General features: G+C 43.9%; 1 protein-coding gene across 1 annotated transcript; it reads right to left on the reverse strand.

Moving 5' to 3' along the window:
• Positions 1–6,470: 6,470 nt before the first annotated feature.
• Positions 6,471–7,443, reverse strand: LRRC30 (leucine rich repeat containing 30). The gene has a single exon (XM_010373403.1). It carries the CDS (start codon positions 7,412–7,414, stop codon positions 6,509–6,511), a length of 906 nt encoding a protein of 301 aa, XP_010371705.1. The 5' UTR covers positions 7,415–7,443; the 3' UTR covers positions 6,471–6,508.
• Between the last annotated feature and the right edge of the window lie 9,163 nt (positions 7,444–16,606).

Consider the following 16,606-nt stretch of genomic DNA (forward strand, 5'->3'; position numbering starts at 1 on the left):
AAAGCATAGCTAGGAATTTCATCTGTTCCAGAAGCATGAATCAGAGAAGTTGTTAATCAGTCAATTAAAAAAGTCAAACAGAGGCTTTTCCCTCTGAGCTTCCAATCCAATAAAAAATTAGAGATGGAATCCAGGCAGTTTGGAGGTATATAAAGCCCTAGATTCACCCACAATACTGCTCGCTCTTTTTATATTTTTGAACATCAACCAAAATTAAAATTACCTTTTCTGGCGTGCTGGAAGGGATATCAAAGCACTCATAGTGATCTCGACCCATCTCCACAATGGTTTTTGCTTTTCTTGAGTAATGACAGTAATCATAAGCCCAATATCTATTTACCAAGGCATTAAATGAGAGAGAAACAAAGTAAAAAAAAAAAAAAAAAAAAAAAAAAATGCAGTCATAGAATTTTAAAGCTGAAAGGAGCATAAAGTGAGTTTACTTTAAAGTGAGTATAATTGCCTAACTTTACAGAAAACTGAGGCCCAGAGAGGTGAGGTGATCTCACATGCTCTTTCACTTTCTCATTTGTCCACTTGATACATTATTCTTATCTCCCCTATGCTGTGTGCAGAGATAACAGCCATCAAGGCGTGCAGTCTCCAGTGGCAGAGAGAGCCGGGAGCAGCTGAATCTGGAGACCAGAGCTTTCATTTTCCAGTGGGCACACATTCTGCGAGACCAGGTTTTCTCCTGTTTGTGTTACGATAGGAGACACCTAGAGTGTTTGTTAAGCCCACACATGCCAGGCCCTACCCCGGCCCACTGAATCTGAAAGCATGCCAAAGGAGCTGGGGCTCTACCCTTTTAACAAATGCACAGATGAGTCTTATCACCAGGCACCAGCAGGGCTCCCGTCTGCCGACCAGGGCCAGAGCCCCGCCTCTTTCACTGGCCTCTTTCAATGGCCAGGCTCACAGCCCCATTGGCTTCATGGTCCTATGTCTGACTGTTTAGGTAAGAACTGGCATCAGCATTCACAACCCAGAGTGAGCCACAGAATTACCTACTTTGCTTTAAGCAAAGAAGCCCAGGTCTACCCCAGACCAACTATATTAACATCTTTCAAATCTTTTTTTGAAATACCAGGAGGTATTCTGATGAACAGCCAACACTGAGAACCACTGCCAGCCCTGGGTCCTTTCTGAAACCTCAGGAAAGATCCTGGCCCATAATGTGGTAAAGGAGAGGCTTGGGAACGCTTTTCAAAGCCAGGACACACGGTGTCTCCAGGTATCATGACTCCTTCCACGTGCCTGCCTATCAAGGTGTTATAAAGCAGCCTGCTGTGAGACAGTGGCATTCACAAATTTCCCTTCAAGACAAAGCAAAGCAAAGGAACCATCATGTCTGTAACTGTTGTGCTGGACTGTGCATTCCCCAAACCACTGCAGTCGTGCCACATCTCTGCCATCCCATAATTTCACCTAAATGCCTTTGCACTTGTCTACACATCTCTTCAGGCAGTGCTGTCACAGGATTGCATCGTGTTTAGCTGAGCCTCACTCCTTTGCCCCCTGTCCCATCATCCTGTCCTAATGTCCTAATGTCACCTGCTCAGGCTCAGGACACACACACATACACAGTAAGCATCACGTGATCCACGTGCCTGCTGTCAGCCCAGAGCTTTCCCAGGAGCCCGCAGAGCCTCTTCTTACGGGCGTACATAGGGTGGTGGGCGTGACCTTTAGGAGATAGGAAGATAACAGACACTTCCCCACAGTGCCATGGCCAGGCACACTGACTTCTGAGGAACCCAAATCACTCAAGACCAAAGAACATGGGTGAGTAAGTGATGTCCCATCAGCAGCTGCAGCTCACACCCTCAAAGCCTGTATCGCTTTACACTTTTCATAATCTATGTTTCTCTTAAGAGTTTCGCCAGGCATGGTGGTTCATGCCTGTAATCCCAGCATTTTTGGAGGCCGAGGCGGACGGATCACCTGAGGTCAGGAGTTCAAGACCAGCCTGGCCAACATGGCAAAACCTCGTCTCTACTAAAAATACAAAAATTAGCCAGGTGTGGTGGCGGGCACCTGTAATCCCAGCTACTCAGAAGGCTGGGGCAGGAGAATCGCTTGAACCTGGGAGGTGGAAGTTGCGTTGAGCTGAGATCATGCCACTGTACTCCTGCCTGGGTGACAGAGCGGAGTTTCAAGAAATACCCTGATGGTACTCCAGTTTGCCTTTTATTTTCTGTCCTGTGCTGAAATAAGGAGTGAGTCTAGAGGCATATAGGAAATCAGCTCTCTCCTTGCAAGTAGATTCCTATGGCACTACTAAAAAAAATCTGCATAGCAAGTTTCATGCTAATGGCTTTCGGTTATGCTTGCCTAATGATGCCCAAGCTCTTACAAATTCATCCTCTTTTTATTACTGTGCTGTTCTTTAAAAAAAAATCAGTAATACTTTGGATTCAACATGTAACTAGACAGGAAACTTAAAAGAAACACTTGTAGAAAGTTATCTTAACAAGGTGAAGATTGTTCCCATTATTGTTTACAATAACTTTCATGTTCCTCTTAATTTTATTTTGTTTTCTTGAAATATAGGAAGGGGTTGTATTTTGGTATTCTTGGATTAGTTACAACTAAGACAGCACCTCAAGGGTACTGGTACTTCATTGCACACTAGCTGGGTATTTTCTGTTTCTCAAGTATATCTTACAGAGTACTGAAAATAATTCTTTTGTGGAATGAGAAAATCAAGAGCATTTGGATAGTTAAGTGGCAGATAATAATGCCATAATTTAGTATTTAGTATCTTCATAGTGGCTTAATTTAGCAGCTTTAATTTTTTTAGACCGTTTCCTGACTTCATCTTCTCTTTTTCACCATTTGTACCAGAATCTCGGTGACTCCATCTAGACAGGGGACTCCCCCTAGCATATGAGAAATACACCCCAGTCCAGCCTCTGGGCCTCCGTCTCCCCAATAATCTCAGGTGTTGATACCTGAATGTGCGTTCCAGTAGCTGAACCCACATTCCTTTAATCTTCCTCTGTTTTAATGAATGGCTCTCAAAATGCATATTCAATATATGCTTTGAGCCATATGAAATACACTTTCAAAATGCAATATTCGTTGCCAAAAGAAAAAGGTTTAGTTTAATGAATCTGTACAAATAGTGACAGCATTCCCTCTTTTATCTCTTTCCAGCACAAGCATGACTTTATTGTGAAATCCAGGTGCAGTTGTGTAGTCGCTGTATCTTTCCTTACTCCAGAAAGGCAGTCTATTAACTAAAGCCCAAGAATGGAGTGCATTTCTCTGTTAACCATTTATTAAGTCAACAAGCTAAGTAATGACTACATTTTTCTTTCTAATGTGCCTGCAGTATTATGCATTTAGCAATATTATTCCTTGAACAGATGTGTCTTTTCACAGTCGTCTTCCTTTCCTGTGAACATAGGATTTCTTCTTAATTGTATGCTTGTAAGCTTGCAACTGCTTCGAAAGGTGCTTCTAAACACACACTGAGCTCCCTCCGTGCTGAGAGCCAAGTGACATGAAAACCACAACATCATCAAGAATGGGAGCAGCCAGCTCCCCACATCAAGCAGCCAATTAGCTCGTATTCTTTGGCTAAATATACTCTGCAGCCAATCCAGTCACCTCGGTGCTTTGATTTCAGAAGCTTTAGAAATACCTGGAGTTACTTGAATGTGGCAGTATTCAAAATACAAAAGATAAGGAAGAAGCATTTCACAATCAGTGAGCAAACTATAGGACCTGACAGCAAAGACATTGAAGGTTACATCAAATTCCTTCCACGTTCGCATTTTGAATAACTAAGCACATTAACCAGTTTTGTGCTCAGCACTTCCCTTTATCAATAAAAAGGAATATTCACAAAGAATCAATATCTAAAGCACATCGGGCAACTACTACACTTTTATGATTTCCTCAATGCTGAGTGTTAACAAAGAAAACCTTGCTGCTATACTTTTGAAAGACACCAATGGAAGCTGACAACCAAATTCATATCATTTTTTTTCTTATAAAAAGTATAATGAGCTCTTGGGTCACCTTCAAAATATGGTCACATTCTTTCCCTGGAGTAGAGTTACTGTGGGATCAAGTGACTGAAAAGGCTAGGAGAGGAAATAAAACGATTGCTCAGCAGGACAAGTGTGGTGCTGCTGTCCTCGCCTGCGTCTCTGCCCACAGCAAGGTCATGGAAATCCAGCGTGAGCCCAAGTGGTTCTTCAGCAGCAGACACTCATGGACATGATCCTGGCACTCGCTGGTGTTTGTCTGACAGCTGCGTGTGCTTCAGCCACGGCTGCAGTAAGTGACCTACCGGGTTCTGCGGAGGAAGCCTGGCCCTACCATTCCCCATTTAGTCAGGAGGTCAAGTGAGAATTCCACTGATACCTTTAAATAGCCTTGGCTGCAACAAGCTAACGTGGGGGAGGATTCTGGAGTGTGCCTGGGTGCACCTGGCAGTGATAAGCAGGTCCCCAGTTGCTGCTGGAGGGGGAATTCGGAGGAGACTTCCTTAGCTGCCTCCAAGTGACACTGGTAAGGTCTGTGTGCAATGGTTCAACAGAAGACCTCATGCACAAATGTGCTAATGGAACTATGGTATCTGGTGATAACAGCAGAAATTGGCTTCCTTCTTTTATGGGTGGGAAAATTGAATTGGGGTCTGTTGGGAAAAATCACTTGCTCTATGAATAAGCTATACGGACCCCCTTTGAACAGCTTTTAGAAAAAGCAAGTATTTCACAGTAAAATTGCCTCAGCTCAGAACCTGAGAGTGAGCTAGCCACTGCCTCAATGCTTTGCTGTTCTTTCCAAATCAGGCCAGTGCAGAGGTGGGGAGGAATTAGGGTTTGACGGCTGCAGGGAATGAAGGGGTTGACGGATTTATCCCAGCTGTGCTCTTTGCTTACTGCTCTCTGGTTACCGAGACTTTGGAGCTCAGTCTAGTCTACGCCCTACAGTGTGTTATTCTTGCTGCAGCCCAATTTTTGTATCTTTCTTGAGCAGGGATCACATCTTGCTGCACATCATAGAAACCATGTGGGTCTGTCTCCTCCTCCAACCTGGGAGCTCCGTGGTAGGAGGAGCAGGTGTTGTTCTTCTCAGGTTTCCCGCCCAGTGTCCAGACTGGAAAAGGTGCTAATAAATATAAGTTAAATTGAATTAAACTAAGAATACTGAGAAGTTACACAAGTCTTGGCAGCAACCCCAAATGCTAAGTCTTGGTATAGTTTGCTATAACTTTGTAGACAAATGTGCCAAGAAATCAGAACCATTGGCTCTTCGTAGACCTGAAGGTGCTTGATTTTCTTCAGTGTCATATTTTCATTCTGATTCTTTGGTTCTAAATCAATATTAATGTCGTGTGGCTCTTGGCTGCTGCCATAGCAGTAAGGTCCGGTGACCTTTGGTGCCGGAACTCTGTCACTGCTTGCCCTGGTGTCTGCATTTCACTAACAGCTGTGTACTCTTAAAATAAAAAACAAGCTTCATGTTTTTATAGAGCCTTTTTCCCAAGGAGCTTTTAAATGTCATTAAACTTATTTTTTTTTTAATGTTAACATGGGAAAGTCAATATTACCCTCCTCCAAATTGTAAAAGGGTAATTACTTTTTTGCATGACTTGTCTATGTCTTTCCCCCTCTTTGCTGCCTTTTGGTCATTGTTGGCCAAGTTATCCCATTTAGTAGTTTATCTCTGAGAGGGCAGATGTAGTCATGGAGAAGTGAAATTAGAATGGGATCATTTGATGATTGCCTAATGTCTAGCAAAGAAGTTCAAGGACATGACAATGAGTGGAAGATGACTGGGAAGGAAGGTTGAAATACACATTAAATCAGTTCATATTTATTATCTGAAAGCCATCCTTCTACCCATTACTCACCACCAGACATAAGCATGAGTGGCTTGGTTATTCCTCTGTAGCCGAGTGAAAGAAAAATTCCTATGATTGTCCCCCAGAACTCAAGGGGAAAGCTCTGCCTGTTTGGGTCATTGGGGACAGAGCACACTGTGGTTTGCCTTTTGGTCCCAAGTAATGCTTCATGGAGGCTGATGGAGGAATGTGTCTTGACGTTGCCACCTGGCCACAGGTTGCTGATTCAAGGGTAGAAACTATCTGAAACCAGGTTTCAGCACCTCATACTGTACTTGGCACACAGTACTTAGCAAATATTTGCCTTTTGAATTACATTGAATTCAGACCTGTTAGGTGTCCACTCTCCCGAGGGCTGAATCTCACTGCTCCTCAGAAGAACCAGAACTGTTAGTTCTCTTTGGGGAAAACCAACCCCTTCTTTCAACTTATGCTTAGGATGAGATGAACATGATAATCCAGAGGTTATTAAGAACATACAGAGTTAAAAGCAAACACCTCCTTAACATGGATGTTCAACTTAGCAAATATTAACAAAAGCATTGCCAGACACTAAGGGTGAGAGTAGAAAGCTGAGATGAGAGAAGTACCCCGGTTGACCGAGTCCAGGTGAGCTGCCTCCCATCCAGGCCTCCAGGACCCACGTCATGTGTGTTTTTTGTCCTTCAGGTAGCCGAACAGCATCTGCAGGCCCCCCTCCACCAGCTCCGGCAGAGGCTTGGATAAAGGGTTGTGGGAAATGTGGAGCCCTTTGTCCATGGGATTCCAGGCGATCCTCACCAGTCTACACAGCAGGTGGAGTTCGCCCGGGAGGGTCTGGATGTCGTTGTTGTTGAGGTTCAGCAGCTCCAGGCTGGTGACCAGGCAAAGCGACCTCGGGAAGGAGTGGATGTTGTTGCCCTCTGCGATGAAGATCTGAAGGCTGGTCAGGTGCTGGATGCTCTCAGCGATGTTTTCCAGGCGATTCGAGCCCACGTGCAAGAAAGTCAGTTCCTTCAGGGAGAACACACACATGGGGATGTGCGCGAAGACGTTGTGGCTGAGGTTCAGCTTCCTCAGTCTGGAGAGGTCAGCGAAGCACGCAGGGAGCTGGGACAGGCAGTTGTGCGACAAGCTCAGGACCTCCAGCTTTCGGCACAAGCTCAGCTCGGCCGGCACCTCGGTCAGGCAGTTCATGTTGACAAACAGGACCCGGAGGCACTGCAGGAGGCTCACTTCTCTGGGCAGGCTCTTCAGGCGGTTCCCGCACAAGTTCAGGACCACGATCCGGGTCAGTTTCCCCACCTCGGGAGGGAGAACCCGGAGCTGGTTGTGAGACAGATTGAGTTTCTGGACCTCGGACAAGCCCCACAGAAAGTCGGGGATGTCTGTCATTCCTCTGGTGACCAGGCTGAAGCTGACGTGGTGCATGCCCCGCTTCAGCAGAGACCGCGGGTCCCTTCCCGAGAGCAGGGCATCGTCCCACGGAGAAAACTTCTGTCTCCTCCCCGTGAAGAGTATCCTCCTGGGGCCCTTATCCTTGGAGCTGGCCCTTGACTGCCTGGCCCCCATTGTACCTTCCCTTCTATTCACTCTCCGCTGCCACCTCCCAGGCAGGGACTGTGTCCTCTCAGCTGCTAAAAGCCAGGCTGTTGCAGGCAGGGAGCGTGCGTCCGGGTGAGAACCAACTTGTGACTAGGCGGTCCTAGCGTGGAGAAAGCTGCCCGGAGAGTCTCGATCAGGCCTTGCAGGTATCCGAGACAGGTCCCTGGGTGGCTGCAGGAGCTGGGCCTGTCCCCCAGGGTTTAGGTGTTTTTTCTCTGAGCAGCTGGGCTGTAATGATATACTTGTCCAGGAGGCTGCTAAACTGCTCATTTCCCTCTGAATGCTACAAGGCAGCTGTCACTGTCACTCTGCCTGAGTTTTATTGACTGGGTACATGCAAACAGGTCACAGGAAGGCTGCATATAACTTTACTCTCTCAGCTTTTCTTGGGTGTCACAGTTGAGGAGGGTGATTAACAAGCCCATCTCTAAAAAGAAGTAAAGTGGAAAAACAGAGCAGGTCACACAAGCACCGGCTGGTGGCAGGATTGCGGGAGCTCAGCCAGACAACTTTACAGTGAACCTGGGCTCCATGCTAGCGACAGTTATGTCTCCAAAGCTGAGAATCTGCAGATGATATCGTAGGTCCCCGTTCCAAACCTCGATGAACTGTACGTTTGTGAAAACACTGACAAAAGCAGCCCGGATACCTGGAATCGCCCAGGTCAAAGGTTTTTATCCTGTGCTTGTCAGAGGTGATTTAGGAAGAAGGCGGTTTTTCAGCCAGAGAAGCTCTGGGCTCATCTGTCTTGCAGAGACCTTCTGTATTTAGTAGGATGCGCTTTAAATGTTTGAACAGCCACTTGAGTGGCCACCTTAGTATGGTAAGCACCGGCCACGCATTGTCCTGGAAGGATATAATGAGGCCCCCCTCGCTACGCACCATTCTCTTTCTCTCTCTCTCTTCTCCTCTCTTTTTATTTATTTTTAATTTTTTATTTATTTCTTTTTCTTTCTTTCTTTCTTTTTTTTTTTTTTTTTTTTTTGATGGAGTTTTTGCTCTTGTCGCCCAGGCTGGAGTGCAGTGGCGTGATCTTGACTCACTGCAACCTCCGCCTCCTGGGTTCAAGTGATTCTCCTGCCTCAGCCTCCCAAGTAGCTGGGATTACAGGCGCCCACCACCTCACCTGGTTAATTTTTGTATTTTTAGTAGAGACAGAGTTTCACCATGTTGGCCAGGATGGTCTTGACCTCCTGATTGAGGCGGGCGGAACTGCCTCGGCCTCCCTGTCTTTTTCTAGAATTGAAAGTTAACTTATACCTTAAGTTTGCAAAGTTCATTGTTGGTGTTATGGGCTGAACTGTGTCCCCTCACCCTGCCCTCAAATTTCGTATGCTGAAATTGTAACCCCCAGTATCTCAGAAGGCACTGGGTTTGGCGATCGGGCCAAGTGAAGACGTAGGGAGAAGGCAGCCACCTGTGAGCCAAGGAGAGAGGCCTCAGAAGAAACCAACACCTTGATCTCAGGCTTCCAGTCTCCAGAATTGTGAGAAAAATACATGTCTGCTGTTTAAGCCACCCAGTTTCTTAGAGCAGGCCTGGCAAACTAACATAGTTGGGGAGGAGGAGGACACACATCTGCATAGGTGAAAAATCCTAAAAATACGTAGTGAGAAGACAAGGGATATCAAGGTGCTGAGCACAGGGCTTGTGGCCCTTGGCAAGGGCTGGTTTGGCCTCGACGGGTGGGGTTTTTGCTGCTATGTGTCCTGGAGACCCCTGCTGCTCCTGGGACCCTGACCTCACAGGGCTGTTGCCACCAACCCAAGAGTTGTCACTGGGTCCTAGCTGGGTGCTGCCTGGGGAGCCTGGACAGTCCATCCACACCCAGGGTGCAGGATCTGACCAGGAGGAGCAGCAGAGGTAAAAACGAGGGGAGGCCACTTTCTCTCCACACGCCATTTGAAAGAGATCTGACCCCTCTGACTGAGTCAGCCCCGGGGATTCTGGACAAAGGCGGAGACTTTGCACATGCTTTTTATGAGGCACTTGAGTGTTGTGGTTATCAGTTGTGGTGGCTTGCGTGGGAGCAATGTGGCTACATTTAGACCCTAAGGTTTTGGAGCAGACCACGCCTTATATATGTAAATTTCACATGGTTCTGTTAAAAAAAAAAAAAAAAAAAAAAAAAAAAAAAAAAAAAAAACAGAAAAAGAAAAGCTAGCTGTGCTTCCTCTTTCCTTCCATGAGCCTGAGAAATTATGCTAGAGTACTTGAAATGTGAGAAATTGCAGTACCTGGGATGATTTGAGAAAAATGTCATAACTTTCTTCTTGTGGCAGTTCTCTCTCTTCCTCCTTAATACATTTTTTCTAATAAATATTTCTTGAGCACTTATCAATAGCCAATATTCATCAGATGTTTACTTACGTAAAAGTCACTGTAGCCCTCACTTTATATGCAGAATGGGTATTAAAATTATCTCCATGTTACAGATGAGGGAAGGAAGATAGATAAAGGTAAATTACTTATGCAAAATCAACTCACTTACCCAAGATCAAGTAACTAGTCAATGGGAGAACCAGGATTCAGTCTTAGGTGGTCCGCACAGAGCTTGGGCTGGGAACCACAAGAAGATGCTGGTCTGATCTCTGTAGAGAAGCAAAGCAACTCTGGCTAGGACACGGTCCCTTGCTTTCAAGTGCCAGGGTGTAGGATTGACGGAGCACAAGTCAAAAGATGACTACATTACTCCATGCATAGAAGTAACTACACAAGGCCGGGGGTGGTGACTCACGCCTGTAATACCAGCACTGGGAGGCTGAGGCAGGTGGATCACCTGAGGTCAGGAGTTCGAGACCAGACTGGCCAACATGGTGAAACCTTGTCTCTACTAAAAGCACAAAAAATTAGCTGGGTGTGGTGGCAGAGAGCTGCAATCTCAGCTACTCGGGAGGCTGAGGCAGGAGAATCGCTTGAACCCAAGAGGTGGAGGCTGCAGTGAACCGAGATCGCCCCAGTGCACTCCAGCCTCGACGACGAAGTGAGACTCTGTTTCAAAAGAAAGAAAGAAAGAAATAACTACACAGCTAGATACCAACCCTGCTTACCTTATGCCAGCATAACCAGGAAGAGCAAAAGTTAAACCATCATTCCAGAAAACTTCAGAGTGATGGATTTAGCGCCTCCAAAAACAGTTCAGGTCTTCTCCAGGGAGGTTCTCATATATCAAATGGACGAGCTGAGTCACTAGCTGACTTGTTTTCTTCTAACTTTTTGAAATGTAAACGCTGCCCACTCAGTGACTGTCAGTTATCCCGTCAGCACGTAGTTCTCTGAGAGGACATTCCTTGTCTCTGGTCTCAGTTTTCTCCTCTATGAAATGGGTCATTTGGAGGGGATAATGGCTGAGAGCCCCTTTCCCAGTCTCCCAGTCTGATTCTCACTACAGATGAGGCCACTTGTGAGAAAGTGAAAGTCACATTTAATCCCCTTTCTGGTAAAAGTACACAAAAATCCAAGACAGCCTTCATTTTTATAACGTTTATGTTCGTCCTGGGGAATAAAGACTAACAAGGAAATGTTGTTGACTTTAGGGTTCTCTGTACTGTCTGGACCACACATTTGACCTTTACCAAAAGAGACTTTTCAGGGCTCTCTGAATGGAATGCAGCTTGAAATAACTCTCAGAACATTGTTGGACAATTTTTTGAAATTCCAGGGCATTGTAAGTAATGTGATTATATTTAAAACCTAAGGAGCCTGGAGAATAATTGAAATGCATTTAATATGGCTGACATGTTTACTACATTGCTGTATGTTCCAGCTGATTGTTCCAACACACGAAAATCAATGTGGATTATTTCTTTAAACCTAAGTAATATAAAACTGAAATAATGAGAGTGTAAAATAGTAGGTTATGAAAACATCTGAAGCTACTCCTGAATTCACACTAACGGAATATCTACAGAAAGAATATTTTCTATTGTCCCTATGACTTTTCAGCTTATGTCTGTACATCATATGTTAATTTCAGAAGAAAGAAATGTGCACCTCTAAATAGTTTATTAAGATAAACTTTCTACTGTTTAAAAAAATTTAAAATAAGCCAGTTGCAGTGGCTCACACCTGTAATCACTTTGGGAGGCTGAGGCAGGCAGATCACGTGAACCCAAGACCAGCCTGGGCAACATGGTGAAACCCCATTTCTACAAGAAATACACAAATTAGCTGGGCGTGGTGGCGCATGACTGTAGTCCCAGCTACTTGGGAGGCTGAGGTGAGGGGAATATTTGAGCACTGGAGGGCGGGGCTGCAGTGAGCCATGATCGCACACTACACTCCAACCCAGGCGACAGAGCAAGACACTATCTCAATAATAATAATAATAATTAAAACAGAAAATACAGAAAAGCATGTAAAGAGACAATCCAGTTAACATTTTGCATATGTAAAGCTAGATCTTGTACCTATGCATATTGGCTTCTGTTTTCCTTTACTAAAGAAAAAATTTTTTTCAAGATCTGCCTTAGCCTAGGTTTCCTCAAAAGCAGAGCTTCAGGCAAAAGCTTATGGGGCTAATATTTTATTAAGGAGCACAATTGTGGGTAAGCAAGAATAGGGAGACATGGGGAGGAGCATCAGGAGGGGGAACAAGCACAAGTGATGTGTTCTGAGCTGCCACATCTTTGCATCAAACACAGCCTGTTGCTAGGTTTTGCAGAGATCTGCAGAGAAGCTATATTAAACCATTGTAGCTCAGAATGGTCCATGGTTAAGCATCTATGAAATGCATGCAATAGTAAAACCCAAAGCACATTAAAAAAAAGTCCCTAAATCATGGTTATTGAAGACATATGGCCCATAGTATAGTACTAGGACAGCGTAAGAACTCTATCAATGATAGTTACTCTAAAAACGGTAGCCATTACACACACATACACACACACATGCCCCTGGAGTCATTGAGAAAACATTCTCCATGTGTCTGATTTTTATTTTGTCCTTCTTTATGAACTTTACACTTTCTTTAAACCCAATCAAACCTGTAACTCTGAAGCATCCCTTATTTATCTCCCATTCATCTTCCACGCAAAACTTTAGTTAGTGCTAGGAGCTGTTTGAGACACTTTCATACATGCTATCTGACACAAATAATATTTGGAAGATTGATATTATTAACTTCATATTAACTATGAGGAAGTTGAGCCTCACTGAAGTTAAATGACTCTCCAGGTTGCAAAGCCAATTACTACCAGCATCAGAATCAACATTCAGGTCTTCTGATTCTGACTCTGGCTCTCTTTCCACTACATGGAAACCTGTCTTCCTCTGCACAATTTTTTCTTAGTAAGGTGGCCAATTATTTTTCCAATGAGAGCATCCCACAGCCTTCTAGCACACAGACGCTGCAGCAAGAGGCAGCATAATCTAGTGGTTAATGTCATAAGCTCTGATTGATTGACCATCTTGGGTTTCAATCCTGGAAATTTTAGTCAGAGGCTGTGTGACCTAGGGCAAGCTACTTAGCTTGTCTGTGCTGTTTCCTCATATATAAAGTGGAGATAATAATACTACCCATACATAGGACAGGCACGGTGGCTCACACCTGTAATCCCAGCACCTTGGGAGGTTGAGGTGGGCAGATCACAAGGTCAAGAGATCAAGACCATCCTGGTCAACACAGTGAAACACATCTCTACTGAAAATACAAAACTTAGCTAGGCATGGTGGTGTGCGCCTGCAGTCCCAGCTACTTGGGAGGCTGAGGCAGGAGAATTGCTTAAACCCGGGAGGCGGAGGTTGCAGTGAGCCAAGATCACGCCATTGTACTCCAGCCTGACCAACAACAGCAAAACTCTGTGTCAAAACAAAACAAAACAAAACAAACAAACAAACAAAACATAGAAATCATCAGTTTTTGTGCCAGTCTCCTCCATTAGACTATAAATACATTTCTTAGGGCTGGAGCTAAATCTTATTCATCACCGTTTGTTCTCCTTGAGCCTAGGATGTTGCCTCATATGTGGTACCTATTCAATGAGCCCTGGTTCCTCCCCACTGTATCCTCTTATGTATGAATCAAACCTACTCTATTTTGAGAGGCTTACTGACTCTCCATCCTATTATGTGACCCATATGACCAGAAACATAAATAAAATTGCCTTGCTTGTCAACTGGTATCAGACTTCTATTTATCCAAAATTACACTGCTGACATTATTCATTCGGGGAAAGAGAACCTACAAGCAAGGCCATTTTATCTCTTTGAAATCCTAATGTCAATAGCTCTTGCCTGTCACCGAACAAGATACAGAAATTATAGGACTGGTGCAACTCTAAGAAAGCATTGAGTCTACTTTTGCTGGCCAGCTGCATTTTATTAAATCATCTCAGCAAATTCAAATTTAGCTTTTTAAAGGCTGCTTCTAGAAAGACAGCCATTTTGTTATTTTGCATATTTTTCCTCTCGGGAAATCCATTTGCTGGGCTAACCCTAGCTTTCAGGTATCAGTTTTCCTTGCATCTTCCTATTTGTCTTCAGTGGAGCTGGGTAACCAGTGAAAGCTTTTATAGTCCTGTTCATTCAGTCCTAATCCACCAAAGTACACTTCGTGCTTTACAGCACTGAAGGAAAGGCGAAATAAAAAGATGCTTTGATTAAAAGTCGAGAGAGTAATTAAATACCAATTCAGCCTTCTGCATATTAAGTTTATATCAGAAAGCAAGGTCATGAATTTAAGAGCAATGAGATTCTATATAATATCCATATACCAAAGTAGCAGAACTTTATTAAAGATCAAGTCTCTTTTTAAGAAGTTTTAAATTATTGTGACATTTCAGGATAATAAATTGATAAATGGCTAAAAAAATAAAAAAAGCAAAGAAGAGACACTAAGTTCAGTCAAGTGAAATATCTGAGATCTAGGCCTCTCTGATAAAAAGTTTAAAATATGCATAGTGTGTATAAAACTTATCTGTTTAATAAATTATAAGTGTGAATCTTATTTAAAACTCCCCAAACTACTTACTATTGTTTTAATTTCAGATTTGTCTAGATTATGTTAACAAAAATAAATTTTCCCTCTTCATTGAATTGGTGAGGAAAAGTTAAAAAGAGTTGAGCCCTAGAGTAAGAGGAATTCCAAATTCAGTTCAAAATCCTTGGTTAAGAGTTGGACTTTGTCCACATACATCTGAGCCACTGGGGAATGTTTTCCAGCTTCTTTCTCACAGTGGATTCTGAGGGAGCCCAGTCTTGGCTACAGCCCCTCTCATGGGAACTCCCCTGTGCATGCGGAAAATGTTGGTAGCATACATATCTGTGCCACTGGGACAGGCTTGCCCACCACTGTCCAACAGCAAACTCTGAGGGGGCCCATTCTCAACTCCAGCCCCTGTCACGGCAGTCAGGGAATGGTCCCATTGATCCAGGGATCTGCCAGGAAGTTTGCTCCTGTCTGGGTCAATGCGACAGGCTTCTATACTTGGTCCCTGGCCAGCCTTCCCACACAGACTGGTTACCCTCCTTAAGTCTTCCCCAGGTCCATCCAAGCTGGGACACTGCAACAACCAACCTTGGAGTCTTTGTGAGACTTACAGTAAGCCTGGGCTTCTGGCTCCCTCTGGTGCTTAAATGGCTGCAGGAGTCACAGGCTCTGACAACGGTCAATCCACTTAGGTTTCTAGTCAGGCTCTCTAAAGGATGGGCACAAATAAAGCTAGACTGCAAAGACCTGAATAAATACCTAACTCTTGAATGCACAGACATCAACGTACATCTACAATTATCAAGAACAGTCAGAGAATTATGACCTTACCTAATGGACAAAACAAGGCAGCAGTGACAGAATGTAAAGAGATAGAGATGTTTAATCTGACAGACGAGAAATTCAAAATAGTCATGGTAAGGAACCCATTAACTTCAAGAAAATACACAAAAAAATTCAGAATTTCATCAGATACATACATACTACAAAAAAATTAGCTGGGCGTGGTGGTGGGTGCCTATAGTCCCAGCTACTTGGGAGAGTGAGGCAGGAGAAGCATGAACCCAGAAGGCAGAGCTTGCAGTGAGCCGAGATTGCACCACTGCACTCCAGCCTGGGCGACAGAGTGAGACTCTGTCTCAAAAATAAATAAATAAATAAATAAATAAATAAATAAATAAAGAACAATAAGTAACAATTTCTAGAGAGAATATGGAGAAAGGGGAACTCGTATCCTATTGATTAGTACAACCATTAAGGAAAACAGTTTGGAGGTTCCTCAAAACATTAAAAATAGAACTACCATATGATCCAGCAATGCCACTTCTGGATATATATCCAAAGGAAATGAAATCAGTACATTAAAGAGATTATCTGCACCCCCAAGTATATTGCAGTACAATTCACAATAGCCAAGATATGGAATTGACTTAGGTATCTTTCAATAAATGAATGGACAAAAAAAGTGTGGTGTATACACACAAGGGAATACTATCCAGCCATAAGAAAAGAATGAAAATGTGTTATTTGTGACAATGTGGATGAACCTAGAGGACCATTGTTAAGTGCAGAGAAGGACAAATACCACATGATCGACTGACACACGGACTCTAAAAAAGCTGATTTCATAGAAGTAGAGAGTGGAATAGTGGTTACCAGAGGCTGGAGAAGGTAGTTAGGAAGAATGGGGAGAGGTTGGTGAACACTTTCAAATTTACAGTTGGGCAAGAGAAATAAGTTCTGGTGTTTATTGCACAGTAGGGTCACTATAATTAACATGATGTATTGTATATTTCAAAATAGCTAGAAAAGAGAGTCTTTAATATCCTCATCATAGCTGGGCATGGTGGCTCACACCTGTAATCCCAGCACTTTGGAAGGCTGAGGCAGGTGGATCATGAGGTCAGGAGTTCGAGACCAGCCTGACCAACATTCTGAAACCCCATCTCTACTAAAAATACAAAGAAAAAGAAAAAGAAAAAAAATAGCCAGGATTGGTGGCATGCTCCTGTAATCCCAGCTACTCAAGAGGCTGAGAGGCTAAGGCAGGAGAATTGTTTAACCTGGGAGATGGAGGTTGCAGTGAACAGAGATCGAGCCGCTACACTCCAGCCTGAGCGACAGAGGGAGACTCCACCTAAAAAAAAAAAAAAAAATCCTCATCACAACGAGATGATAAATGTTTCAGGTGATGGATGTGCCAATTGCCGTGATTTGATCATTACACAATA

Source organism: Rhinopithecus roxellana, chromosome 21, assembly GCF_007565055.1.
Source record: "Rhinopithecus roxellana isolate Shanxi Qingling chromosome 21, ASM756505v1, whole genome shotgun sequence".
Classification (NCBI taxonomy): domain Eukaryota; kingdom Metazoa; phylum Chordata; class Mammalia; order Primates; family Cercopithecidae; genus Rhinopithecus; species Rhinopithecus roxellana.

Bases quoted from the DNA above. Each gene is read 5' to 3' on its own strand.
- LRRC30 (XM_010373403.1), bottom strand. From the start codon at position 7,414: ATGGGGGCCAGGCAGTCAAGGGCCAGCTCCAAGGATAAGGGCCCCAGG.